General features: G+C 42.9%; 1 protein-coding gene across 1 annotated transcript; it reads right to left on the reverse strand.

The window, feature by feature from the left end:
• Positions 1 to 236: 236 nt before the first annotated feature.
• LOC117450538 (dynein axonemal assembly factor 5-like) lies at positions 237 to 27,604 on the reverse strand. Its single transcript, XM_034088357.1, has 13 exons — positions 26,681 to 27,604; positions 25,485 to 25,669; positions 25,259 to 25,383; positions 24,916 to 25,034; positions 23,128 to 23,360; positions 22,583 to 22,807; positions 16,484 to 16,627; positions 14,729 to 14,897; positions 10,681 to 10,828; positions 7,896 to 8,046; positions 6,171 to 6,327; positions 5,274 to 5,465; positions 237 to 800 (listed from the first exon to the last, which is right to left on the reverse strand). The coding sequence occupies exons 1-13, from the start codon at positions 27,216 to 27,218 to the stop codon at positions 655 to 657; spliced, it is 2,532 nt and encodes an 843-aa protein (XP_033944248.1). The 5' UTR covers positions 27,219 to 27,604; the 3' UTR covers positions 237 to 654.
• Between the last annotated feature and the right edge of the window lie 245 nt (positions 27,605 to 27,849).

Genomic DNA, 27,849 nt, shown 5'->3' on the forward strand with positions numbered 1-27,849 from the left:
GAGAGGTAGTGGCAAGTCTATCTGAAGTTTGAAAAATAAAATATAGATAAACATATTTAGGTCAGAGCATTCCAAATAAAAATGGAACTAGCCCATTGCCATGTGATGCAACCAATAAAGGTGAAGTGACTTTACGAGAACTATGTAAACATACTGGTTTTCACAATGTCTACAGGACCTAAAACCATTATTATTTTTTATATAGTTTAAAAAGATATTGACATACTATTTAAGAATATAATTTCATTTATTTATTTTAAAGACAACAATCACAACTTGCTGAGAGTTTGGGTGCAGGAAGGCACAAAGAAGACTCATCAGTACATTAATAACACATTTAAACACACTGGGGTTGTTTTCATTAAAACTGTTCATAGGAATAAGGACTACATAAGAGAAATGAAAGCAAAACAACTCTTCTTTAACCAATCGAGAAGGAGACATTCTGAATTAAAAGATAAACCAGAGATCACCTACTCACCCCATGAGGAATGATACATGTAAGGCGAATACACATCAGGTAATGTTAAGGATAACAAGTCCTAAAGAGAAAATGCACCATCATATTATTTCCAGCATGTTGTAATAGGCTGTTCATAAAGGTTTCAAAATGTGAGGAGAGAACATTTTTTTGAAGTAAGGCACATTAATGGATTAATCTACTCCTGCCCCTGCTGGCAGAGAGCTGATGTGCTGGAGCAGCTGGTCGCAGTAGAGAGGACTCCGCTGTTTGTCTCTCACCGCCTCCGCCTCCCTTTGCAGAAGTGACGGATGGACTGAGCTACCTTTCTTCAGGATCTCTGGACAAACAAACAGATACAAAACCAAACACAAAAAGGACAGGAGTTACAATTGTACACAAACAAAGGAATACTCATTATTCTGTAACATGATCTTCAATTGAAAATCCTTAGCCTCAACTCGATCATTAATCCCTGTGATGTTTCTCCAATTGTTCCATCGACTACTCTCTGTGATAAGTTTCTTACATTTTTTATTGAAAAAGTATCTGCTCTTAGGCTAGCCCACACTAGTGCTACCCCAGATTCTGCTCCTTTTCTGTGCCCTGCTGTCCTCGACCACTTTGAGCCTGCCCCTCTCTTCTCTCTCGGATGTAGTCATGCACCTGCGGCCGACAAACTGCACCTCAGACAGCATTCCCTCTCGCTTTCTCAGAGATGTTTTGGAATCAGTCGGAGCAAGTTTTTAATGATCTGCTCCTAGCCGCCGACTCAGGCAGCCCAGCTGTCCTGGTGCTGTTAGACCTGACAGCTGCCTTTGACACTGTGGACCATAGCATCCTGTTGTCACGGCTTAAACAGTCCGCAGGCATTACAGGCTCTGCACTTGCATGGTTCAGGTCCTACCTGACAGAACATAGCTTCTCTGTGCAGCTAGGTACCTTCTCCTCTGCCAAAGCCCCTCTTACCTGTGGGGTTCCCCAAGGCTCGATTCTGGGCCCCATCCTTTTTCTACTGTACATACTGCCCCTAGGTTCAATTCTCACAAAACACAACATCCCCTTCCACTGCTACGCCGACGATGTACAGATCTATCTGCCACTCAATTGAAATGACAACTCATTACAGCTATTGATGAACTGCTTAGCAGAGATCAAATCCTGGCTGAGCCAACATTTCCTCAACCTCAATGAGAGCAAGACTGAGGTTATCTTTTTTGGACCCCAACCTCCAGCCTTCCAGGTTGATATTCTGGGCTCCCTCAAAAATAATATCCTCCACTCTGTCACGAACCTTGGAGTGACCTTCAATAGCGCTTTTAAATTCGATAAGCAGGTCAGCAGAGTAGTCAAAAAAAGCTTTTTAAAAATACGACTATTGGCCAAGACCAAGTCGTTTTTATCTTTTAAAGACCTAGAAAGGGTTATTAACGCCTTTGTTACCTCGAGGTTGGACTACTGCAACGCTCTGTACGTGGGTATGGACCAGGCGTCAATGAAACGCCTGCAGCTAGTGCAGAACGCAGCTGCACGTCTACTCACTGGCCACAAAAAGCGTGTCCACATCACCCCAATTCTGGCCTCATTGCACTGGCTTCCAATTCGGTTCCGAATTGATTTTAAAATCCTTTTATTTGTTTTTAAAGCACTAAATGGGCTGGCTCCGGCCTATATAGCTGAACTCCTCCAGCGCTACACCCCAGCCAGAGCTTTAAGATCTGCTGACCAGCTGCTGCTGATAGTGCCCAAGACCAGGCTCAAAACCCGAGGGCACCGAGCCTTCGCAGCAGCTGGCCCCAGGCTCTGGAACACTCTGCCCCTCCATGTGAGGTCGACCCAGACCCTTGGGGTTTTTAAATCTACTCTTAAAACACACTTCTTCTCCCTGGCCATTTAGTCAGAGCGGAGCACGACTCCTGACTTTTCCCTGTGTTTTTTATATATCTGTTTTTAAGTGATTGTAGTATTTATTACATGTAGCACTTTGGCCCGACCAAAAATCGCTTTTAAATGTGCTTTATAAGTAAACTTTGATTTGTTTTGAAGCCTAATTCTTCATGGGAGAGTTAGTTTACAACCAACGATGGGGATCTCCAGGGAATGAAAGGGTTTGATGGTCATATCCTGACTCCATGTCCTGTTTTTATTTCTTCCATGTTGGTATTGACCATCAATGAGGTACATTTATCTCCTTAAAACAGGGGCGGAAGAGTTTATATAACATTTGAATGGACTTATTCACATTCAGGCACAATAAAATCATGTTTACTTTGAATGTTAAATTAAGTTTTTTCGTTTTAACCTGGTACAAGTAAATGTCTTAACTTGATATTATTAGTAAAAAAGTTTTTAAAAAAAAGGTGTCAGTACACCAGCAGATGGCAGTAATGAACTACAGTACACCAGTCACACAATGCAGATGCACTTTCCTTCCACTTGAAGGCAATAATCATCTGTTAAAAAATGTTCCTCCCGCTGTTCCCACACTTTCTGCTGATTTTCTCGAGTATATTGAATTACGTGAATGCTGTCAAGGGGTAAATGCTTCCGAAACCACAATGCAGAAGTGCTGTGTCCCAGTGGTGACATGCCGCCACTCAGGATGACTTAGCTCATGTAAACTCATCATCTGATACCCGCCTCTGTTCTTCAAGGCGATGGAGGGTATTTTAGCTTTTGTGTATACTGTACTCCGAGGGCATAGAGAACAATGAGGACTTGTGAGAAGTGAGTTATACCCGTGCCAACTGTGTCTCTGTGACTGAGCAGGTAGCAGCCGGGCTGCCAGGATGGTGGGATTATCAGGGTGGAGAGTGAGAAAAGGAGGGAGGAGATGTCAGGACATGCTGCACACATCAAGCCACTTTACAGATATGCGTTTGAAATTCAAGAAGCATTAGAATAGGATCAACTATTAAGAGGAACAAAGAGACAGAGAGGAGTAAAGAGAGGGGGGGAGGAACAAAGAAATCTTCAAACAGAGCCAGGCATGAGAGTGAGGAATGCTTCCATATTTGCGGCACAGGCGGTTACGGGTGCTGTCAGATGCACACGATCACTCAGCAAGATGTGAGGTCATCTTATTTCACAAAGAGACTCTGAGCTGTCTGCAGATCTACTGTAGCCGGTACAATGGCTCAGATATCTTTTCACTGTTAGGGCCTGATGTGCTGAAGTATTCTGCCCCGAGTGTTTTTCAAAAGAAATCCTGAAAAAGCACCTGAACATTATGCTTTCAAAGCTGTTTTGCGGGGCCAGAGTTCATAGCTGCAGCTGGTAAATGTGTGTGAATGATTTCTCGTCACTTTTGTTTTTTCTTTCTCTCTATCACTAGCCATATGAGGATGAGAGATCCTGTAGAGAGGCCTCTTTGGACTGGCTAAGGCATCAGTGTCACCTGCACTGTGTCAGAAGTAATGACAGCTAACATCCATGAGAGAGGGAGAGAGTGGAAGTCCAGAGGAGCTGAGCACCGGTTACACACTTGAGAAAAAGCCAATAAGACTTTCCATTGATACCTCAATAAAAACACAGCTACGGGTCTGTCTGAAAACACTGGGAATGAGATCAAGAAGTTCAAAGTATGGATAAAAGACAAAGGGATTGAGAAGGATGGGCGTGAGGAAAGATTTGGAAAGGCGGCGAGGGATCCCCATGTGGTTTCCATTAGGCAGGACTGTTCGGTGTTTAAAGGAGAATCTGGTAGGGGAGGCAGAGATTTGCCACACAAACATGAGTCTACACTATGGTCTACACCAGGTGAACTGAAAAAGGAGCTTATAATATATCAGAGCTCACATATTAACCTGTGAAGTGTCTCCCTTATATACTTTATATAAGAAGTCGACATGATGTCACCTATAGGTTTGTATACTACTGTTTTGAAGTCTTAAGTTTGGCCTTCTTGACTTGAAACTGGATATTGAGACCATAAACTGGACTTCTTCATACAACCATGGGAGTTGCCATGTTAGCTATTTGAAAAAATGCAGATTGAAGGCACTTGTTTTTTCTCTTTTCAGACCTGTCGGTGATGTCCAATCCGTGTCTATGGTGTCTCTGAGGTGGGTGCTAATCCAAATCTGGATCTTGTGTTTCACGTTTGAGGCCAACCTCCTGCTTAGCTTGTAAGGGCTTGCTTTGGAAAGAACAATTGCTGAAGCTGCTTTGGTGATAAATGGTGTAGAAAGCAAGGATAACAGTGCGCTTTTGAAATAAAGTACAGGGGGGATCTGCTGGCAGCGTGCCAGGCAATCATCTAGTGTTTGATAGAGGATACCCCTTATTCCTCTCATCATCTGTGAGCCTCTTGGAAACAGCAGGCTGGTCTGCGGATCATCATGGCTAAGCTCTGCTTTCATGGTGACCTCACCTTCACAATTATTACTGTCTGTACTTCCAGCAACGCTTATCAGATGATCACGGTCATGAGGTCCGTACCGTATCACATAATCGTTTCAAGTCCTTTACAGTATATTCACATGAGTATGTTATCTTGACAATCTCTCCTTATTCTTATCAGCATTGGTATCAAGGATTGTAAACAGCGCATCAAAGGACAAAAGAAAAAGAGTTGGCTTTCTTTGTCAAGAGTAATGGTTGTCATCAACATGTTGGAAATCATAAAGAGTAGAAGGAGAATCTGTGGTACTCCCACAGAGAGAAAATAGGGAAAAAGAAACGTTGTGTCCACTTTTAAAAGACCCACACTCTTATCTCTCATGTGTATAATCTTCAGTTAGGCTACCATCATGCGCAACACTCCACCCTCATATCTGAGGTTGCAGGATTAAAACACCCCTTCCAGTCTCACCGAGCACTTGGCCCTGCACCGAGTCGTCGGGGTCGTCGAGGTACAGGAGGAGCTGCTGGAAGAGGAGCTGCAGATGAGCAGCATAGAGCTCGGGGGGGTAGTCTTTGGTCAGGCTGGAGAGCCACAGCCCGAGGGCCTGCAGGGCCACGCTGCGCACCTCCTCACTGCTGTCGTCCAGGCGCTTCAGCAGCACTGTGGGGAAACACCGCCACACAACAAAACGTCTCAAAAACGTTCGTCTATTAAAAGGTCCCCAATTATCCTGTTTTTCATCAATATATTATAGTTCTCAGACTGAAAACTCATCTCTTTCGACTCCACTTCGAGCAATAGAACTATTAACAAAGCACTTATATACTAATAAAGGACTGGCTTATCTAAAGCCAGTTGAGTAGCACTTGAAATGTTTTAGCTCTATGAAACCTGATGTACTTATATGATTCTGTTTTCTTCAAGCTTGTATTTTGTTGGTCGAATGCACTTATTGTAAGTCGCTTTGGATAAAAGCGTCAGCTAAATGCAATGTAATGTAATGATATAATATAAAAAACATGTCTCTGAAGTGTTTGGATCGAAATACCAAACAGATCATTGTAGCATTCCATAAACCCCTCTGTTTTAGCCCTGTTTCCAAAGTGCTGATTCTCTGTCTTTTACTTTAGATGAAAATAAGGAGCCCCTCCCAACACAGCGGGGACACATGTTTATGTACCTATTATGCAATATTTTGCATAATAGGTGACCTTTAAGAGGGTAAATTGCTTTAGTTCTATCCTCATTATAATCATTATTATAATATTATACATATGTACATTAATTGTGATGTAATCTACAGCATTTTTTGCAAAGTGTAAATGTCAGTGTTAAGTGTGGTGCATCCATTAGTTCTGCACCCACCGGGGTAGATCTTGTTGAGGGCCTCAGGGTGCAGACGGGCTCCTATAAGTCGGAGTATGGTGGACAGGGAGCGACAGGCCAGCAGCCGGGCCATCTGAGAGTCCTCCTCCAGGGCCGACAACACCTGGGGACTCACCTTCTCCTCCAGACACAGCAGCTGCACACAGGAAAGGCACCGACCAGCATATAGATCAATAATGGCAAGCTCAAAGTACAAATACAATTATATATATGAATGCAATTAATTCAACAGTTGAAAAGGTGTTTTTGTGCAAAGTTTGTTATTGTTATTGTGAAGATTTCCCTAATGGTAAATGGAAACTGACTGGAGTGATTGCTTTGAGACATTTCGGTCAGGACGACTTCCTTTGAGTTCCAAAACCCTCTCAAATGTTTCTTCTTTCCAGTTCTTTGCACCCTCAATTGTCAACAATGAGAAGTAGCAAAGACACGCCTCGTTAGTGAAAGCAAAAAAACATCCTTCGGAAAGATTAACACTTATTTTATTATTCCTTTTTGGATTTATGGGAATTTTGGTTCCAAAGTGAAATATCACTCAAAGCATGACAGACTCCCATCAGCTCTGGGTCAGTTTATAAAGACACACGGGCATGATGGAGCCCATCATCAGATGTAGAGTGCAGACCAATGTTTTCATCACACCAACAGATGAGAAGCAGAGGAAATGGACAAACGAGGTGAAATGACTGCTCGCTAATGGCAAAACCCTCTGTCATCCTGCCTGTTTGCTATCGAAACCACGCAAAACAGTAAAAAAGGGATTGAGCGGAGAGGGAAAGAATGAGACAGAAAGAGGAGGAACATTTGGCAGAGGAGTTATCCGGCATTACATCAGTGATGAGGGTGCCAAGTGTAACTGGAGCTACTAATTGTTATCACAGGGAGTGGTGAGGAAACACTGTCCTTCTAAATGAAAAAGCTGTTTGATTTCCTGTGGAAATACACACACATAACGTTCTGATGGTTGTCTCACCTCTGCTTTAACCACATTTTGAACCCCAACTCGGAGGGGAACACAGCCCTGTCGCCCCTTTTCCAGATGTTCTATTCTTATGAAGACGTTTGGGTGCCATTCGATGGTACAAATGTGATCGCACACCCGCACACCTGCTCATATTGTCCCCCAGCTGTTTGCTTAACCTTGTAGTTAAAGACGTGTGAAAAGAAGCGGAGTGTGAGCCGATGATAACTGGTCATTCAGCCAGATGTGCGTGTGCTAGCTCACATACTGGAACTGGGCACATGCTCCGGCAGGCAGGTGCAAGAGCATATCTCGGTGATAGTTTCTACGAACAACCGGAGCCCAGAACAGTGGAAGCAGTGTTCCTGGGGGACAAAGGTATGTGAACCTGCTTGCCCCCGCGCACACCTGCTACCTGCCGCGGCCAACTCCTTCAGCCAAGGGGAGAAAGATGGCTGACGATATACTTTCCGAAATGGCCAAGTGGGAGCATCTATTTTCATGTGAAATGGACAAAACGGAGAATTTGAAGTAAATGTCAACTCCCTGTGGGTTAAAAGAATGCCTTTGCAGCTGGGTCAATGAAAGTGTTTCTGCAGATTGGAGATCAGTAGTGCGTTTTTCTGGAGACCTTTCGTATACTGTGTTTCAATGCTCATGGGTCCCTTTGCATTGCACAGGTGCAAATAAATGTAACCCCTGTGTGTCATGTTTATATTTGCGCACGTCCTCTGTGTGTGTACCTGTCCAGGTGCGATGGCCCCTCCATGCAGCAGGGCCAGCAGACAGCTGAGGGCAGAGGTACGCACGGCAGCTGCAGAACGGCCTGCCCGCCACACCAGGTTAGGAAGCAAGACGTCACACAGGAACTTCTCCGACTCGTCACGGAAATGCCTGGGAAGAGGGCAGAGAGTAAAGTATGGCGACAGAACATCGCAGAGGAAGACGTTTCAATTTCTGTGTGTATTTCATCATTTCTATATTTTTTAACAGCTAGCAAACAATGCTGCCCATTTTGAGGACACGCTAACGATAATAGCTGTTGGGAATGCTACTACAAGAAAAAGGGCTATACCAAGCTCATGTTCCAACACTTGATGTAAGGCAGAAGGATGGGGGGGGGCGAGGAGTGCAACATCTGGGTGTCTGCCTTTCCCTTTTCTCTGTTTTCCATGCTGGCTTAGGCCCTCTGACATTCTCACACACTAGCAGACTGGCCTTTTGCTCCAAACCAGCTCTTCGCCTCTGGCTGTTCAGCTGGTGTCACAACTAACTTCTCATGACATTGAATCAAATGTGCTGTATTGCTTCAGTGCCAGTAGGGGGAGACTGCGTGCCACCAACACATCCAGGACCATGTACTGCTCGCTCAGTGTTTTCATTTTGACAGGTGATGAAAGCTCATCATGAAGGAGGCCAGGAGATGGAAAGACATTTTTCCCACAAAGCAGGGATGATGTGCAAAAGAAAAAAAGACACTTGTATGTCTATGCATACACGCAGTGTAATACGTTTATGTTTAACACAATATTTCATTTAGTAACATTTGTTAGGCAACACTGGAATGCAGTTAATCAGCTTGATTATTTAATTGATGATTATCCACACATTAGCATTATACTTATTTTATTACCATTGTGATTATATTTTATACTACAGGGTCTAGCCTTTAAGGCCTTATAAAAGAATAGTGGTAATCTCATTTGATTTAAGTTATAAATAATTCACAGAACTAGCAGTGTTCTTGTTTTATGTCTTGAAAGCTGAAATTAAGACTAAAGACGGGTGCCTGATGCAGTTCACACGTGCATGAAAGCACACGCTCCATAATTTTTGCCCACCACATCTTAGGGAAAGAAGATGAACTGTCATTTCTTACACCTTCTACTTACATTTCACTTCCAGCTTTTTAAATCACAGCACACAAATCCACATAAAACACAGACATGATGTGTGTGTGTGTGTGTGTCTTTCATCCCAACACACACACACACACACACACACACACACACACACACACACACACACACACACACACACACACACACACACACACACACACACACACACACACACACACACACACACACACACACACACACACACACACACACACACACACACACACACACACACACACACACACACACACACACACACACACACACACACACACACACACACACTCCCTTTCTGCTCGTTATATATTGGAGCTGTCATTATGACATTTTGGTTGTAGAACAAAGAGAAGAGGTTTTCTCTATAACCATCCTTGTCGTCTTGATGACAGATAGCGTGTGTGTGTGTGTGTGTGTGTGTGTGTGTGTGTCTGTGGGATACAATCTGCCGAGCAAGGATCGGGCCATAAATCATCAATAGAGGGATAAGAGGAGTATGAATGGAAATATTATGGCAGACCGCACAGCCCCACATACTGTAAGTTAAGCATTTGTTTGAAACCTTTTGAAGGTGTAACATGATTTCTGTCTGCTGATGGTCCTGTGATCACCGGAGATATAGCTGAGGAACGAGAGAAGCAGTTAGCAGCACAGGTGGCCGCACTGAGAGTGAGGAAGAGACAGAGGCTCCTTTTGTCTAACGTGCACATTTATGGATAAAATAACCTGATGAAAGCTGAACAAAGTTCCAATTTCCACGTTTTTGGCAAAGGTGGCAAAATGTTCTGTTTATGAAACATTTTTCGCTGACAGGTTATTATTTTGTCTTATATTCTTTACACTGCCGCCAGACTCATGCCAACATCTATCCCTTACATTCACTGTTGGAAACACCTACGAGTCCTCCCTTGGCTGAAGGCTAAGCGTTAGTTACACACTGCACAGATGTCTCCATGGAAACAAAATGGATAAGGTTTGTCTTTCTGATGGACAGCAGCAGCTGGAAAGGGCCTCAGGCTTAATGCATTCCCTCAGATTAGAGCTCTGAGTCCAGCCTGAAAGCTGCACAGCTGAGGGATCGAAGGACCCTGAACGGTGAGGGTGGACCCAGTCAAAAAGACCCCAAAGACGGGAGCTTCTCTCTGGGTGTCAGACTTCACGCCTATCCTTCATCATTAATTAGCCAATAAACATTTAAAGGTGTTACTAAATCATCAAGAAACAATTCAGACATAAATTGTCTTTGGTATAATTCAAGTATGCTGGAAAGAAAAGGAAAACTAAATATTTTGAGTTACTGTATCTTATGACCCTGAATCAACCACCAGTCCTAAAGAAGGAGGTAGAGTAACAATGACCTCAGGCAAATTCCACTATCGTGGTTTTTGTGTGTCTTTTTCTGATTATGGTTACTTGTGGCTGAGGTGCTAACTTGCAGGTTAATGTGAGGTAATTTCTAAAAAAAATATGAGCTGTGTTTATAACGATGACTTGGAAAACTGGAGACTAGTAAAACCCAAACAAATTAAGCCAAATGTGACCTCAAGTGATGACTAACTAGGACAAGTTAGCTGCTGTGTGTGTGACTTTGTTTGAGATCATTTGCTCTGTGTGTATGTGCACCACTCACCCCTGGGAATCCAGTGTGTTTGTTGCATCTAGTAGCAACCTAGCAAGCATTGTGAAGATGGTCATCCTCATCTCTATGTCTCTGTCTGGTTGAAGGCAGCAGCACAGCAGAGGCATCAACTGGCTCACAAACTCCCCAATCACTGGACCTATAACAGACAAACAGTTGTATGTTACTCAGTGTTGTAGTCAAGTCACCAATTCACGAGTCCAAGTCACTCTCGAGTCACCACTCTTCGAGTCCGAGTCCAAGTCTAAGTCACCAAGGGAGAGTCGTAGACGAGTCCGAGTCCAAGTCCGAGTCACCCAAGGAGTGTCCGAGTCGAGTCATCATTACCTGTGTTCGAGTCCGAGTCCAAGTCACCCAAGGAGTGTCCGAGTCGAGTCCGAGTCATCATTACCTGTGTTCGAGTCCGAGTCCAAGTCCGAGTCACCCAAGGAGTGTCCGAGTCGAGTCCGAGTCATCATTACCTGTGTTCGAGTCCAAGTCTGAGTCACCTAAGAAGAGTCCAAGTCAAGTCCGTGTCACAAGTCTTCATGTATTAATCTTCGTGGATATATGTGTTGAAATGTAGCTGCTCCTCTACATTGCTTTTATCCTGTCATGTTATACTAATCTGTCTATTGAACTGCTGTGAAGCGAGTTTGGCTTCAATTCTTGTAATAGGTGCTATACAAATATAAAGCTTATTACTAATATTATTATTATATATAAATAAACTATATTTAAAATGAGTTACCTTTTTGAGAAGTGATTATATTTGTATGCCAATATTTTCCTATAGTAAAGTTTTCGTTTTGCACTTTTATTTTGATAGTAATAAGATCGGGACTCTTATTTTGAAGGAACTTTTACCGGTTAAATCGGTTTACTAATTAAGATTTAGCCCCAGAAACCACATGGCTACTTAGCATTCTGCATGTTAAGTAGCCATGTGCTTTCGTGTTATCGGCTGAATCTTTATGTATTGATTAGATCACGTTACTCTGATGATAGTTTTCAAGACAGCCTATATGTCTGAAGAACTCGATCCTTAGAGTAATGTGTTACGGAGCCTTCTCTTCAATATTGTTTCCACATAATGAGCATTTTGCGCTGCTCTTTTCCAATGTGGAAGCAGAATGTGTGAAAGCATACAGCACGATGCGGGGTGCGTCTCTAGCCGGGGAATAGCGGGGCCCAGTCTGTGAACTCGACCCACAGGTGCACATGCCAGGATAGAGGACATCAGATTCCAGAGAAAACTTGCTCGAGTCCGAGTCCAAGTCAGAGCGTCAATGTAAAAGTCGAGTCAGAGTCATCGTGGGGGTAAAAATTCACGAGTCCGAGTCCAAGTCAGAGCGTCAATGTACAAGGCGAGTCCGAGTCATCGTGGGGGGAAAAATTCATGAGTCCGAGTCCAAGTCAGCTTACGCGAGAATTCACGAGTCCAAGTCCGAGTCGCGTCAATCAGTGCGCGAGTCCGAGTCCAGGACTTGAGTACTCCATCTCTGATGTTACTACTATTGCAAAAGAGTGGTAGGGTTACCATTATGGAACCATTAAGTCAATGGAACCCCAATTATTGCAATATGATAATGTCACTCTAGCAGTGTTTGGACCTCCTTTGTTTAGAAAGTCTTCCCAACTATGCCATCTTGCTGGGGCAACAGTCAAATTACATTAATTCATACAGTAACTCCTTATTTTAGCCTAACCACTACATTCTTATTATAAGGTATGTTCCTTTCCTGAGCAAAGACTCTATATTTTATGCCTTTCCTTAATTCTTCTTCATCCAGGCCAACAATAAAGAGCTTGTAGAGACAAAAGACTGTCTTTATGTTTATCACTGACCAGAGGGCTGCAGTTATTGAGAGATGGATGAGGAGACGGTGACAAAGAGCTCTGAGGAAATGACACATAAAAAAGGGCTTTGTGTGACACAAAGTGTTTCTATACAAGTGTACAGGGAAAACCTGAAACTCACTATGAAAGTATTCCCAGCTACACTCACGCCCACACACACACCCTCCAACAGTCTGACTGCATGTTTACAGAGCTATATATAGTAATCTGTGTTTTTGTAAAGACTGATTAGAGCCAATGCTCTTTTCAGACTATCAATTGTTCAGATGTGAGAGGAGACAGAGGAAATCCTGAGACTGCCCGAGGGTGGAGACCTATGGCATGAACAGATATTGGAAAAAGAGAGAGAATGTGGGAATCAAAGGGTGTGTCATTCAACCATGGGTGATAAAGGTGACGTCTGCTAGTCGCCACACTAAGGATATGACAAGCCAGTGATAGGAAATAGAGACACGCATACAATCACTCCTAATTATGCCTTACCCAGAACGTCAACATATATCCTGTCCTTGAGCAAGGCACTCAAATCTACAGAGACAATGAATCAATCATTCTCACACCAGCTGAAGGACTGTGAGGAGGATATGAGAGAGCGATAATAATTATTGTCTCCAACAAGTGCAGATGGAGTCTGTAAGGAGCTGATGAGCAAGCAACATGAACAATGCTCAGTTATCACATTGACTACCGCCAATTGTTCAGCAGGGGTTTGATTTCCCTGAATCATGTGCACATAAAACAAAGGAGCCAAACACTTTCTGTTCAGCTGCCGACATAAAGTGCTAGGGTCCTGTTAAGGGACCAAAGATCATATCTGTAGGAATGAAACCTAGGGAAGCTTACACACACACACACAACTTCAAAGTAGGCTTGATCTAGGGGAAGGTCAAGAGCAGGCGGCTGTGGTGCCGTTTGATGTGGTGACCTGCATAGGGATCACTGAGTGGACTTAGAATGGACTGGTCAGTTAGCCATGGGAGTGTGTGTGTTAGAGGGGTAACCAGCTGCAGAGTCATTTAGAAATAGAGGGGAGGGAGAGAGAAGGAGATGGAGATGAAAGTGTGGCACAGAGAGGTGCTGATGATGGAGGATTATTTTGTATAGACAGAGGCAACGGGAAGTCTCAGCACCAAAGAAAGGGTCACAGCTTTTTAATCTGTGCCACACACACACACACACACACACACACACACACACACACACACACACACACACACACACACACACACACACACACACACACACACACACACACACACACACACACACACACACACACACACACACACACACACACACACACACACACACACACACACACACACACACACACACACACACACACACACACACACACACACACACACACACACACACACACACACACACACACACACACACCTCTCTGCTTGGGTAACAGACATCCATCTTAGACAAGCACCATTAACACTTTCTTTTGACGCCTACATACTAAAAATGAGCAGTAAGGAACTTCCTGATGGTGCAGGTATAAAAAATTAAGCATCCGGAAACAGTAATGTAAATAATATCCTGCTTTAGTGTCTAAAGCCTTTCAACGTATATAGATTTGTTTTATCTTCACGATCTACTGTATATTTTCTACTTTTTAATGCTGTTTTAATTCTATTTCGAGATGTTTAAATTCTAGAATTGTTTATTTCTACTGTTTCATTTCTACTTATGTGCAATTTTTTTTGTATGCTGCTGCAACGCACACATTTCTCAATTTGGGATCAAAAAAGTACCTCTTATTTTATCTTATCTTATTACAAACAACTTCTATAAACGATCTGGATCATACAAGAGAGAACCTGTGCTGCTGGTTTTGATCTTGATGATGGATCAGGCGTGAACAGGATAAACAATTTGAGGATTAAAATATGATGTAATATGAGTCTGAGCAAGTTGAGGAAAGATTGGCTTGACAACTACAACATGAAGTAAGGTTTAAAACAAGATGGAGATTATACAGTCTCAACCAACGTGAGGTGAAATGGATCCAATGATCATGTGCAGAATGATGACTGATGATGTAGAGCTTTTTCCATCATTAACAGGTGATTTGGGAGCCAAACCTTACTGTACATTTCTGACTTTATTGTGTCTCCATACGTGGAGATTTCAGCACCTTCTGTATAATTTGGCAATGTCTTGTGCACATTCAGGCTTCACTTCTCACCTGATTGTATGACTATGATATGCAGTTGGAGTCTCTGCGGGGAGTAACTGGACCAGGTGTTGACAGAGGCCGACAGCCAGTCCAGCAGCTGGCGCATATGTTGTCTATAGAGATCCTTCACTGAGTCCAGACCCTGCACCTTACACAAACACTGTACACTCTCCAACGCCTGTGGGAGAGAGGGATAGGTGAAATTAAATTAAACATTTTTTAACCTGCAACATTACATTTTGTAGAAGTGAATCAAATAAAAGACGAAGAGACAGATACGAAGAGTTGATGAGAAAAAGTGATGACAGAGCAGAGGGTATTGTGTTAAAGTTGAACAATTATAGCAGTTTGCTTGTAATTTCAGGAATTCTCACACGGGAGGCAGACCTCATGTGAACCCATGGGAACAACAACACTGCAGACATGACAAGGTCTAACACATAAAACCCCTTAGAAACAAAATACACAGGATGTCACAAAGGCACAGGAACCCACACACACACACACACACACACACACACACACACACACACACACACACACACACACACACACACACACACACACACGCACACACACACACAGACACACACACACACACACACACACACACACACACACACACACACACACACACACACACACACACACACACACACACACACACACACACACACACACACACACACACACACACACACAAAGCTGAGCAGGGGGGAAAGGCAAGAAAGAGAGAAAGCAGAGTAAATAATTGGCTGACTCTTTAGGGCAGGGGAACTGACCCTGTAAGGCTCTCCATAGTTCCCCTCATAGTCCCTCAGGGATGGACAGGGACTGGGACAATGTCTGAGTCACAGATCGGCCCCTTCTGAAGGAAGCTAGACAACTCCGAGCTGTCCAGTGATGGGAAATTCTTGCCCTCTTTCTGGGAAAACAAGTTCCGCTTTTCCTCTGAGTCCAGGAATGCCCAAGGCCATTCTCACCCTCCCTCTCTTTTCCTTAATCCATTCCTTCTCATCTCTTGTCTAACACGGCTCCACACAGTGATGCAGAGTTCAGACAGACGTAAACACACACACACGCACTGGTGTGTGGTTTTTGGTAAGCATCTCTGCCAATCCCTTCCCGCTCCTATCCCTGTCATTAGTCTCCTACGGCGACAAGCAGTTAGGCGACACGCTGGCCTCAGATACCGCTGGCTTCACTTATCACTGTTCCTGTCCGTCCCTTTGCATTTAGAGGCTGACCACAACATGAGAGCTTGTTACTTGGAAATCACTTTGTTGTTGTGGCCTGAGGAGGCATCATGGAGCCACACATGGAACTGTGTGGATGACACACACCTCACTCACAGCAACTCACCTTTCCCCGCCTGTACTTTTCCTTTACTTCATTCTTTCTTTTCCCCCTACCTTGCACCCGCCTCCTTTCACCCAGAACTGAATTTAAAGTTCCACTCCAAAGGTGCAATTTCAGCTCCCCTGGCTAAGTGGGTAATCATACAGTTCGCCATGCCCACTTTGAACCTGTCCAAATGCTGACATTCCTAAAATAGCTCTCTTACTTCATAACACCTCCTTACCATTCTAATAAAAAAAGGATGGGAAAGTTAAATTGAAGGGGAAAGAAGTTACAAAGAAAAATGCCATGTCAAGGTAGAGCATTGTTGTTGTTGTTTACCCACGTGGAACTAATTGACGGCTAGGCTGCATAGGGGATGTATCTGCGATTGCATCTTTTGAATGTTGAGCTGTGTTTGCTCACCTTTTCGCTGAGATGTGGCTCTGGACAGAGGCTCTGGACAGAGACCAGCACCTGCAGCAGCTGCAGGCTCACTGCACTGCAGTCTGAGTCGCTCTGATACAGCAGTGCATCCACACAGCCCAACAACTGCTCCAAGTACACAACCTGAGAAGGAGAAAGACATATTAATTATAATCTGGTTATACACACATGTGAGTGCTCCAAGTATTTGCCTTGAACGTCTGCCATGTCTATCAATAAACCCGATTGCACTTCAGACCTCACAAACTTATTTTACTGCTCCACTTTGTCTTCCACAGAACACCATCACAAGAAGTTAAACAGGCCTCTTTTTTAACACAAAAAATAACTGTGAGTGATTGACAAAATACAATAACTCAGAGTGAGAACTTTCCAGACATGAGTGTGTGTGAGATTGCTGTCACTTGTCAGCCAGTGTTGTGGTGAGCTCATGGTTAGACAAAGACGCGGGGCGGCGGCTAATTTCTATGCCATTACTGGGATCATGGCCTTTCTTCCTGTTTTCTCACTGCCTGTCATTAGAGCTGGATGCCAGGGGGTGGGCTGGAGGATTGAGGGGGAGATGGAAGGTAAGGTAAGTGTGTGTGAGTTAGAGAGGGTGTGTGTTTTTGTATGTGGAGAGTTAAGAGCCATTAAAGCCTCATCCAGGTGTTTACTTTGGTCTTGTGAGGGGGACTCAAGTGTGTGAGCAACCTCCTCACATGCCCCCTCATTCAAAACACACCACTCACTGAGCTCGACAGATAAATACCAGTGCTACATCACTGGGGGGCGCACTCTCTTTTCACACATTTGAGTAGCTACACAGCTTGGCACTCATTTTGAAGGAAAACAGTTGTCAAGCCAGGTAAAGATGCTCAGAGAGTTTTAAAATAAAAAAGAGCGATAATGGACTTTCAGTCTGCAAGCCAAATATACAAATATTTTCATTTAGCAACAGAATGTTGAGCACACACACTGGAGAAAATCTTGCTAGCGTATCTTGAGTCCAGGGTGTAAGCCAAGTGTGTAAACACGTTATTCCTGAAGCAGTTTGAGGCTAAACTAAACGTTCACGCAGCTCTGAACAACCAAGACTCCCAGCTCGCCCACTGCACTGTGCTTTCTTGTTTGAATGTGTTCACACAGTCATTGATGAGCCAAGCCATTCACTGGCACATAAACATAGTCTGAGTTTCAGGGAGGCAGAAGTGGAAATAACGTGACAAACAGTGGCAGACATAGCCATTAGCGTATACATACGCGGACATGCATATTATACACAGAAAACAACCATTAGGGCTGGCTAAGAGAGAGAGAGAGGGAGAGGGAGAGCGGAAAAAGTGGTGCAGTGTAATGACTAGGTGGACACCTGGAGCCGGGCGAGATACACCTGGTTTCATTGGCCTGGGCACGCTCCAGGGACCTCGTTGCACACAGTGTGTGCATCCGTTCACCACTGGATACATCCATTACACACACACAAGCATGACTCCACTTTACAGGGTTCATACACTTTTTCACCAATGATTTTCAATGACTTTGCCATGACTTCTCAATGACCTTTACCTAACTTTCCATGACCAAAAAAAAATTACCACTGAAAATGGTTAATTTGAACATGGAACAGGAAAATAAGGTCTGCATATGAAACATGTAGTGCCCATCTAAAACAAATCAAATAGTAGGCTTACTAGCTTCTACACGCTGAAGCAACTGTAGTCAGGGAGGCAAACTCATCAGGTATGAAAAAGGTGACAAGCATCCGAGCCCCCCGACCCCACGGGATATCGGCTTTAAAATGAGGAATAACAGAGGATTTTAGCAGTCAGAAGAACAACTAAAGCAGCAGGTAATAATAACAGAAACGCCAAAGAGTCACATCTAATAGAAAAATATATAAAAGCATTTATTTTAATTGTGTAGCAGTCAGTTTATAATTCTGGCAGCACTGTTGAGCATTTTGAAAATGTATTCTTTCCATCTTGTATAGCCACTGGTGTAAAGTAACTAAGTTCATAAACTCAACAAGTACTGTACGTGGGTACAATTTTGAGGTACTTTATTTAAGTATTTCAATGTTTTGCTACTGTGTACTTCTACTCCTCTCCAGTTCAGAGGTACATGGTGTACTTTTCCTCCACTACATGTATTTAATACCTTTACTTACTTCACAGATGTGGATGAATGATGTGAAATATAATCAAGTGTTGAATCAGATTTTAGTTCCACCTGGAGTAAATCCACAAGCTACCCTGCAGTATACAAAGTCATTCAAACTAGCTGCACCTTTACCAGCTTTGAGAACACTTTCATGATCAAGATCAATCAACAATCAGATCTGAGTACTTCTACTTTTATTCAAGTACAATATCTGAGTACTTCTACTTTTACCCTAGTAAATATCTATACTTATACCACCTCTGTTTATAGCCTATGAAAAAAACTATTAGAAAACGAAGGCTAAAGCTAACGTTAGCAGATAGTGACAATGTATGCTAGCTAGCTAGCTCTACGATTCCTTAAATAATATTGCGACAGAAAAACTTTTCAGTTCACATCACGCTCTGCGGCTCTGCCGCTCTGAACACCTGAACGGCCCGTGCTGTTCACCAGCTGTGCAGTCTGTGCCACAGTCACTCCGCACAGCTAACGAACGCACCGTAAATAATGTAGCTGACCCTCATCCCGGAGCAGCAGAGATCAGCCGGCCCGACAGGCAGGAAGACTCGAGCACACAGCTCGCGCTTCATATATTAAAAAATAATACCATGCACGTCATGATGGCCAGCTCGCGACCGCAGATTATTTCGGCAATTAGATAAAATGTAAATTATATTTGACGCAACTTTAGTTACATTTCAATGACTTTTCCAAAACTTTGGGGGAAATATTGTTTTCCATAACTTTTCCAGGGCCTGGAATTTGCATTTTGAATTGCCATGACTTTTCCAGGTTTTCAATGGCCGACCGTACGAACCCTGATTTTAAAGAAGCCATACCAGCCGATGGATTCCTATCCAGTGGGGAGCCCACTCCTCACAGCTACTGATGTTGCTATGGCAACAGAAAAACAAACACTGGCGGTGCATGGGATGCCGACCACTCGCAGTAAGGTAAAGTTTGCTATGCTGCCTTTCTTCTCCTCTCTTCATCTGTCGTTCAGTGGAGCAGGGAGCAGTCCGCAGCTGTCACTCATGACAAAGGGCAGGCATGCAGTAGACACGCTGATGTATGGCCGTATGTACTGTGTGTTTATTCAGCACAATAGTGGTCGCTGTGACACAAGTGCAAACGTTTCTCCATACACAGACGGGATGAAAAGACACAGAGCCTTCTTTTCTCCGCACTCTCCTGCCGTTCTGTCCCTCTAGGCTACTGAAGGCACTTCTTACAGTTTCACCAAGACAGCATATTAACTGTTAACAAGCAAGGTTGTAAATGTGCCCGCTAATTCACTGCTAGGTCCCATCTTTATGCCTTTCTTCCTCTCTCTTGGTACCACCTTTACTATTTGACTTCAGCCCTGCAGATATTGTGATGCCCCGGTCACCATGGCTAAACACAACACAGCAACACTCAGGTGTGTGTTTAATGGTGGGGATTTGTTAATTCTCTGTAGAACACCACTTTAAAAAGAAACCTGTTTGCGATTCATAAGCACACGCGGCCATTTATAACCTACAGAGGGTACCTCAGAACACAGTGGCTTTTCTGACCACTGGCTCTCCTTTCATTTCCCCTCAAACCCTTGACATCATCTTCAATTTATGAACAATAATATTATTCATCGAGGATCTGTCATTTATTTTTATAGGCCATTTTTCCCCCTACTGAAAAAAAGAAAAGAAAACAGGGATTTTAAAGAGTCAGCGTGGTTAAGCACTGCATACGTATCATATATCAGTTTGCAAATCTTCATCTTGTTCGCCAAACTCCCCATGGAGCCCCGCCGCTTCTCCTGCCTCTGTTCACTTTGAAGAATATTTATATTTCATTTCTTAACAGGCCTAATTTTGTCCAAGACAAACATTTTTTCTTCCTTTTCAAGGGTCAAGTGGCAAATAACTCTTTTCCAGTTGGATCCAAACACACATATCGTGCAAGTTTTATAGAACCCTTATTAAACAAAAAAGGTAAGATGAAATTAAACATGGCAACTAGGTCCACTATTCTAATGTCTATGTTTGGAAGTTTGCAGGAAATTAAAACCACAATTAAATAAGTAAACAAATTCCAAAAAAAATATTTCAAGGCTAAGCAACACTTTGTTTTGAGACACTTTGAGGGAAGAGAACTCAATTCAGGGTCAGTATGTGATCCTAGAGAGAACGAGGGATGCAGGTGCTCCTGTCTCAGTGGTGTTATTAACAGCTACACAGTGACTTGGCCCTGCGCCCTGCTACGTATGAACCCTGCCTGTTGTCGCAGAAAGTTGCAGGTGCTTTGTCTGGGTGAGCTATTGAAACACAACATGCCTTTTCCATCAAAAACAGAGACAGAGAGAATGGCCGACGGAGATAGATGGAGAAACAGACTGAGAGGAAGCAGAGGTCTGCCTCCATCTGTGTGACAAACTGTCCCGTTCTGTTAGTTCTCCCTCTCTGGGTGACCTCGCTGGATCGCACAGAGGGAGGACACAGGGGGTCAAATTCCCTGCCATTTATCACCAGCCTTGACCAGGAAGGCTTTGAGATTTCAGGGATTCTTTTAATGCCGTGGTTGAACCAGAGTCCGGTGCAGACCTAACACATGGTTATAAAAAACTAAACAAAGGCTATGCGCTGACGGTTGCTCCGAGGGGTCAGAGTAACCATGCGAGGGTCAATAGAAATCGGTGGATTTTTGTTATTATTATCCCAGGGAGGACATTCTTGCAGGCCTCACTGGGAGGGGGTGTTGGGGTCATGGTTATAGGTGGGTCAGTAGTGCAGCTGTATCAGAAAATAGCTCAGTTATTTTGATTCTAAAATGGAAACATATTTTGAGCAAGAGAAAAGGAAGCAGTGCTGCTCCGAACCCCATGAAACTTTTCCACTGGTCGACTATTTGCAGAGAAGCTCAAATGGAATTTGTAATCATTGCTGCTATGCAAGTTACAAACATAAAATAAAAGTTATGTGTGGGAGCACATTTCATATATGCATGTGAAGGAAGTCACTGTGACCAGAGACTTGTAATGTTAGATTTGAAAACCACCATGTGGCCGCACTGTCACTTGATAAAAATCGGCATTTTAGAAAATGACTCAAAAGCGAACCCACTAAACTAACCATGTGTACAGTAGTGCTGTTGAAAAGACTTGTAGGCTCTTTGACTCAAACCCTTTCAAGAGATCAGGCATCTTATCATGAAACTTATTTCCATAAGGGACAAATGTCAACATATATAAAGTATGACTATTGCACGGCTCTGCCAAATGTAAGAGTGTTATGGTCCACAGAGTGTATACAATGACTAGGGCTGCTCGATTATGGCAAAAATCATAATCTCGATTATTTGGGTCAATAATTGATATCACGATTATTAAAAACGATTATCCATTTACTTTGAAAACATCAATTTATTGGAGAAAAACAGTATGTTTTTAACAGTTCATTACCCTGAACTTTAAGTATAATTCAACTGATAAACCAATACAAAAGAAATGTATTTGAAAAGAAAAAGTAATAATAATAAAAAAATAATCGTTTTAATTTCGATTACGTTGTTTTCGTAATCGTTGCAAGCCATAATCGTAATTGTGATTCAAATATGATTAATTGAGCAGCCCTAACAATGACCATCTATGACATTGTTAAGATCACCTAACAAGACTGGGAAAGAAAACAGCTGAGGTGGTGAACCAAGAACAAAAACTTGGCAAATCTGTCATCAAAACAAGTCTGATGCATTTCAACAAATGTACCAGCCAACTGTTTACCCTCCCGCAGTGAAATGCTGACCTGCTGCAACCTCATTCAATTTAACAACAGTAGAGAGATGTGGTTTTACTGCGTAGGAATGCAGCGGATGGCTTTACTGGCCAAGAGCAGTCATCCTCAGGTAAATAAGGTAAAAACAGATCAGCACAATCTAACCCAACTTCTCCCTGCTGACCTGTTGGTATTCCTGGCAGACGTCGGGCTGGGCCAGTTTGTTGGCAATCTCTTGGAGGTGTGGTTTAAGGAGGGGTTTGGAGCAGCCTCCCAGCACCGCAGCCAGCACCATGAGGGGGGCCCAGGGGTGAGAGGAAGAGGAGAGGTTTGTCACATGATCCAACAGCAGCTTGAGGAAGACGGCAGGAGGGACAAAGGTCCCCAACAGTTTAGCAGCTGCCAGGCTCTAGATGTTGGTACAGACAGAGAGAGAGAGAGAGAGAGAGAGAGAGAGAGAGAAGAAGAGAAGCAGAGGCATGAACGAGTGGAAAGAAGGACAGGATCCACTTCTTTAACCTCCCACACATCAAAGATCTACAGAATCGTCCTATGTAAACAGGTGCATCCCAAGTCCTTGAGCTGTGCTGAAGTTCAACAGATGTGTCCTGAAATGAATCTGCCTGTTTATAAATGAAATAGTTGTATTGGGTCTTGAGCTTTACTAAACCAAACCTGATCCAAAACAGGAAATACAGTATGATGTGTGACGAGCTCTCTGGGACTCACATTGCTGACCACGTCCCTCTCCGCGTCGGTGCTGGCGCGGTAGAGGATGGCCAGGAGGGGCTGCAGATGCTGGATGCTGTGGTCCTCGGCGTGGAGCAGCAGCAGGGAGAGCAGCTGAGAGGTCCTGACCCGCGTGGGCACCAGCCAGTCCGTTATGTCGTTGCTAATGGCCGGCACCAGCCGACCCAGGTGTCTCACCACCAGCTCTCTGCAGCCAAGCCCTGGACGCTCCACTGGAAGAGAAAAAGTTCATGTTTTCAAACACATGTATACTCTTCTACTGTTACAGATCAACTTTTGAAGAATTAATTTGCTCTCCCTCCAACTACATTCTTCTCAATTAGTGAATGTCTTTGTTTTCCTGAATGACCTTGATTAATCTCCCCGAGGTGGGTAAGATGTTGATTATCATAAAAGGTATCTGAATGCCTTTTTGATTAAGTCAGAAAACACCTTGTTTTTGACAGTCCTTGCAACACATTTTTTGGTTCCAGATCGTTCTTCCTTGGTCACTATATCAAACTTTTCTGAGAGTTCATATAGATAACTACAATATAGACTACAAACAAGCTCTAGAAACATCATTTACAGAACAATACATATGACTTATTTCCATGTTTTCAAATGTCTGCTGGTTTCTAACTTTTCACTTTGTCTACCAATCTTCTTCTCTCTTTTTTTACAGTTATGGTTTCCTCGCAAGGCACTTGTCATTGCAAGTGAAACACTTTCTTAAACAGTCCTTTACATTTGAAATCCAGCAACCCTTGCTCCCCCCTCCTCTTTCTCGGTCCCACCTTGTTCTTCTCTCCTTTAGGCACACTAATGAGAGGAAGAAGGGACTAAAAGGAAGACAGATATAAATCAGAGAACCACACTAGGACAAGACTAAACAAGCCCCTTTCAGGTCGTCTCTCACTGTTTGACAGTGACCCCTTCACACTGGGAGGCCCGGCAGATTTATGATGGCAAGTAAGAGAAAGACAAAGAGAAAGAGAGAGCCTTTCCCTTCCCTTTCCTGTGCCCAGGCAGAGCCCATATCCATCCACCTTGTCACATGTGTAGCTGTGGGACACATGCAGTTCATATAGGGTCTTCAACCAGAATGCAAAGCATAGGAAATTAACCCATTACATGCAAGCACATGCATGCACACATTCATCAATGCATGCACGTGTGATGACTGATGCTGGAGCCACGGAGAGCCAGAGACAGAGCAAAGAGAGATATTTGATTCAGCTAAGAGGTAGAGATAACAATTATATTCTAAATATACCTTTATAATTATTTAAATATACGTTTATAATTATATCTAAATATGCATGGCGCGAAGACAATGCACCAGCAGGAACCTCTCCACTATTAAACTACCAGACTTCAGAAACCTTTCCTTAAAACTTCACCTTTATAATTATTTTAATAAGATAATCTTACAGAGTGTAAGAAAGTCTGAGTCGGTAGCCTAGGCTTAAACTGGATCCCAGGGATTTTCTGCCAAGCTTCCCCGAGGAAACATCAGGTCTGTCTTGAGTACAGTGAAGTCCTTCCATCAACTAAGTTCATCATACATTGATTTGTGTATGTTGCTCAGGTTAGAACATTTACATTTAAAATCACTCTGCTTCAAACATGACATTTAAATGCTATAAAAAAAACGGAGCAGAAAATGTATAGATGCTAGAAAACACTAAATATTATATTTTAATAATATACAATAATATAATATGATATAAAATAATAAGGCTTATAAATGATTAACTAGAGAGAGTAAACCATGCTGTGACTGACCTCCTTGTGGGTAGAATGGAGGTTGGGTGATAAGAAAGTCTAACTTGTCCTTGATATCGTCTTCATTCTCCTTCTCCCACTGGGCGCCTACCTGCTTCCATAAATCAGCAGCTAGACAGCTGCAGGAGAGAAGTGGAAACACAGATCATTGTCCCGACCATCTGCCAGTGCAACACATTGTATTTTAGATATACTGTAGATAGTAGATATTTATTGGATGTTTCCATTTCACTTTTAAATCCTTTGTAAGATATTTATCAAATAATTGTCTACAAACTAGAAGAAATTGCAGTATATAAACAGATGGTGTTTCCTTTTATAATGATCAAGGATCCATTTGTACCTTATTTCTGGAATCTCATCACTAATACAGGTCAGCAAGAGTGGGACGAGTTTGTGGAAATAAGAGTATCTGTCTTTCATTTGAAGTAGCCAATCACCAACGACCACAGTCACAGCTCTTCTCACCTGGAACAAAATAGAAAAATCAGATATGAGCAACTTAATAAACAGTACATTAATTGGCACACAGTGGGTCTTCTAGCATTGCATAGTTGCTTTAAACAAACCTGTGGCGAGTTATCAAACAGTCTCTGAGCCAGGTGAGAGAGCACGTCATCCACGTTTTTCCCGTTGCTGTGCTGAATGACAGCCCCGGTGGCTTCGACGACTGAGACTCGTACCCGTGAGTGTTGATGAGAAATCGTCTGCATGAGAGGCTTCATGAGGCTCTCAGCCTGCATGTGAAAGTGCTCTGAAGAAAAGGAGATACAATTAATTTCAGTCCATTAAATGGTTGCGGTTGAGATGGGTAATGCATTGATATATTATCAACATTAAGGTGTGAGACTGAATATATCCTGGAATTATGTTTTCAAAAAATAAATAATGATAACTGGGCATTTAAATAAGGGCCCTTCGGCTTGGAAACTTCCTGCCAGAGAATATTAGGCAGGCTAAATTAATACAAAATTACTTTGATTAAGGTACTACTTTTCAACAAAAGGTCCCACTGGTAAAATATTCACATAAAATAAAATGTTGACTTGAATCCAATGAAAAGGGTAGTGATCTACTCGTCCAGTGCAGTAATACAATGCTGCACTGTAGGTCTTTTTTTTGTAGGTACTGAAAGACTTTATAAAATGAAGTTAGACATATATTGTTTACTTCTCTTGAACTATTTTATTTCTATTCTGTTTCTTTTTGCACTATTTTTTATTATTGTATGTCTATATATCTATGTTGCATTGATGAAGGAGCCTGGGACTTAATCTTTCATTGCCATAACTACACCTACTGTGCATATGACAACAACACCTTTGAATCTTTGAAGTAAAAAACAGTAGCATTTTCATTAAAAGTATTCATGCAAAACAGAAGAAGCACTACATTAAAATAAAAATTGTTTGTTTTATTTGTTCTGAGAAGTTATAATATAACTAATAATAACATGATGTTGAATCTATTGAAAAAACGATATGGACCCGCGTGCGCATACGCGGAAGACCATTTTTGAAGGTCCCGTATGTGAGCGTCCTCTGGTTGCCTACAGTCTGTACAATTACATTAGAGGCAAAGACTGTGGTAAGAAAAGGCCGCTGGATCCGGAGTTAAAGTTTGTCAAATATTCAACATACACTAACCTCAGTCACTGCGGTAAGAAAGCGAGTGTTTCTGTCGTACTCAACACACGTGTCGGTGTCCGTGCTTCGGAACCATGGCAACTACATACTTTTTCGACGACAACAAAAGTTTTACCAACCTGGCAGAGACTTTGCCACGTTTATGGTGCATTTGCAGCTTTCTCTCCTGACATCTGGGGACGGGTCGACGATGGTTCTCTGCAGTATGTTGATCATGTCTGTGAGATATGGGGCTAAATGCTTCCCGCACACCTCCACCGTCAGAGTCAACATCTCCACGGCCAACAGCCGGAGTTCTTCCGCCGTCTCCAGGGTCTCCTTCTCCCCGAGCCTCTGAGCCAGACAGGGCATTAGATAAGGCAGCGACTCCTCCGGTTTAGGGACACAACGAATAAACTCTGTTGTCATTGTTAGTGCGGTTTCTCTGCATCTTTCCATCGGGTCTGACAGGCATTTAAGGAGAGGCTTGAGTAGGGCAGAGAAAAGCTCCTGTAACACGCTGCTGGAAAGTCCTTTATCTACTGTCTCCCTCTTTATCAGCTCCAGAGCCCTCTTCCGTGTCGACTTATTGTCTTCGTTTAGACAATTTAAATGTCTGGCGAGTCCTCTCAATATTTCAGAGGAAGCATGCTCATCTCCAGCCGCCATCGCTGCCATCTTGACTGTTGTCGTTATGGCAACCTGCAGCTGCACGACAAACAAACGGCTGCTTTACGACAGCTTCCGATTCAAAAGCTCAAACTTTTATTTGCACTCAAAACCTTTCCTGTTGCTACTGCTCTCTAGTCCTTTGAATCTAAATCTAAATGTCGGATAAATCTATGTTTTAAAATGTTTTCAGGAGAGACAATGATGTACATTGAAGTTTATATGTTAGAGGTCCACAATCTGTGCTTCGATTTTGGCATTGTAGCCCAATTTCAGGAAAACCTGTGGTGTAATAACTTTGAATTATTTATGTGTTGTGTTGCCTTGCTGTTCTGTTGGTCAATAATACACAGGAACTACACTCATGTTAACTGGGTTAATTATGTTTGCCAAATTCCCTATCCATCGATATAAATGTAAAAAACTAAGATCTAAAACAATAAAACACACGAACTCGTAAACTAATGTAGGCCTACAGTTTATATTTTCTTTATAATGTGTTACGTTTGTACATGTTGTATAGGAGTACTATATTAAATTTAATGAAATGCCCGGACAAAGTTGGCGTCACAAAACTTTACAGATGTGTGGTGTGTTTGAGAAGATAATGAAGGCTGCGTTTCTAAATCGTGTGTGGTCC

Source organism: Pseudochaenichthys georgianus, chromosome 8 (genome assembly GCF_902827115.2).
Source record: "Pseudochaenichthys georgianus chromosome 8, fPseGeo1.2, whole genome shotgun sequence".
In the NCBI taxonomy this organism is placed as follows: Eukaryota; Metazoa; Chordata; class Actinopteri; order Perciformes; family Channichthyidae; genus Pseudochaenichthys; species Pseudochaenichthys georgianus.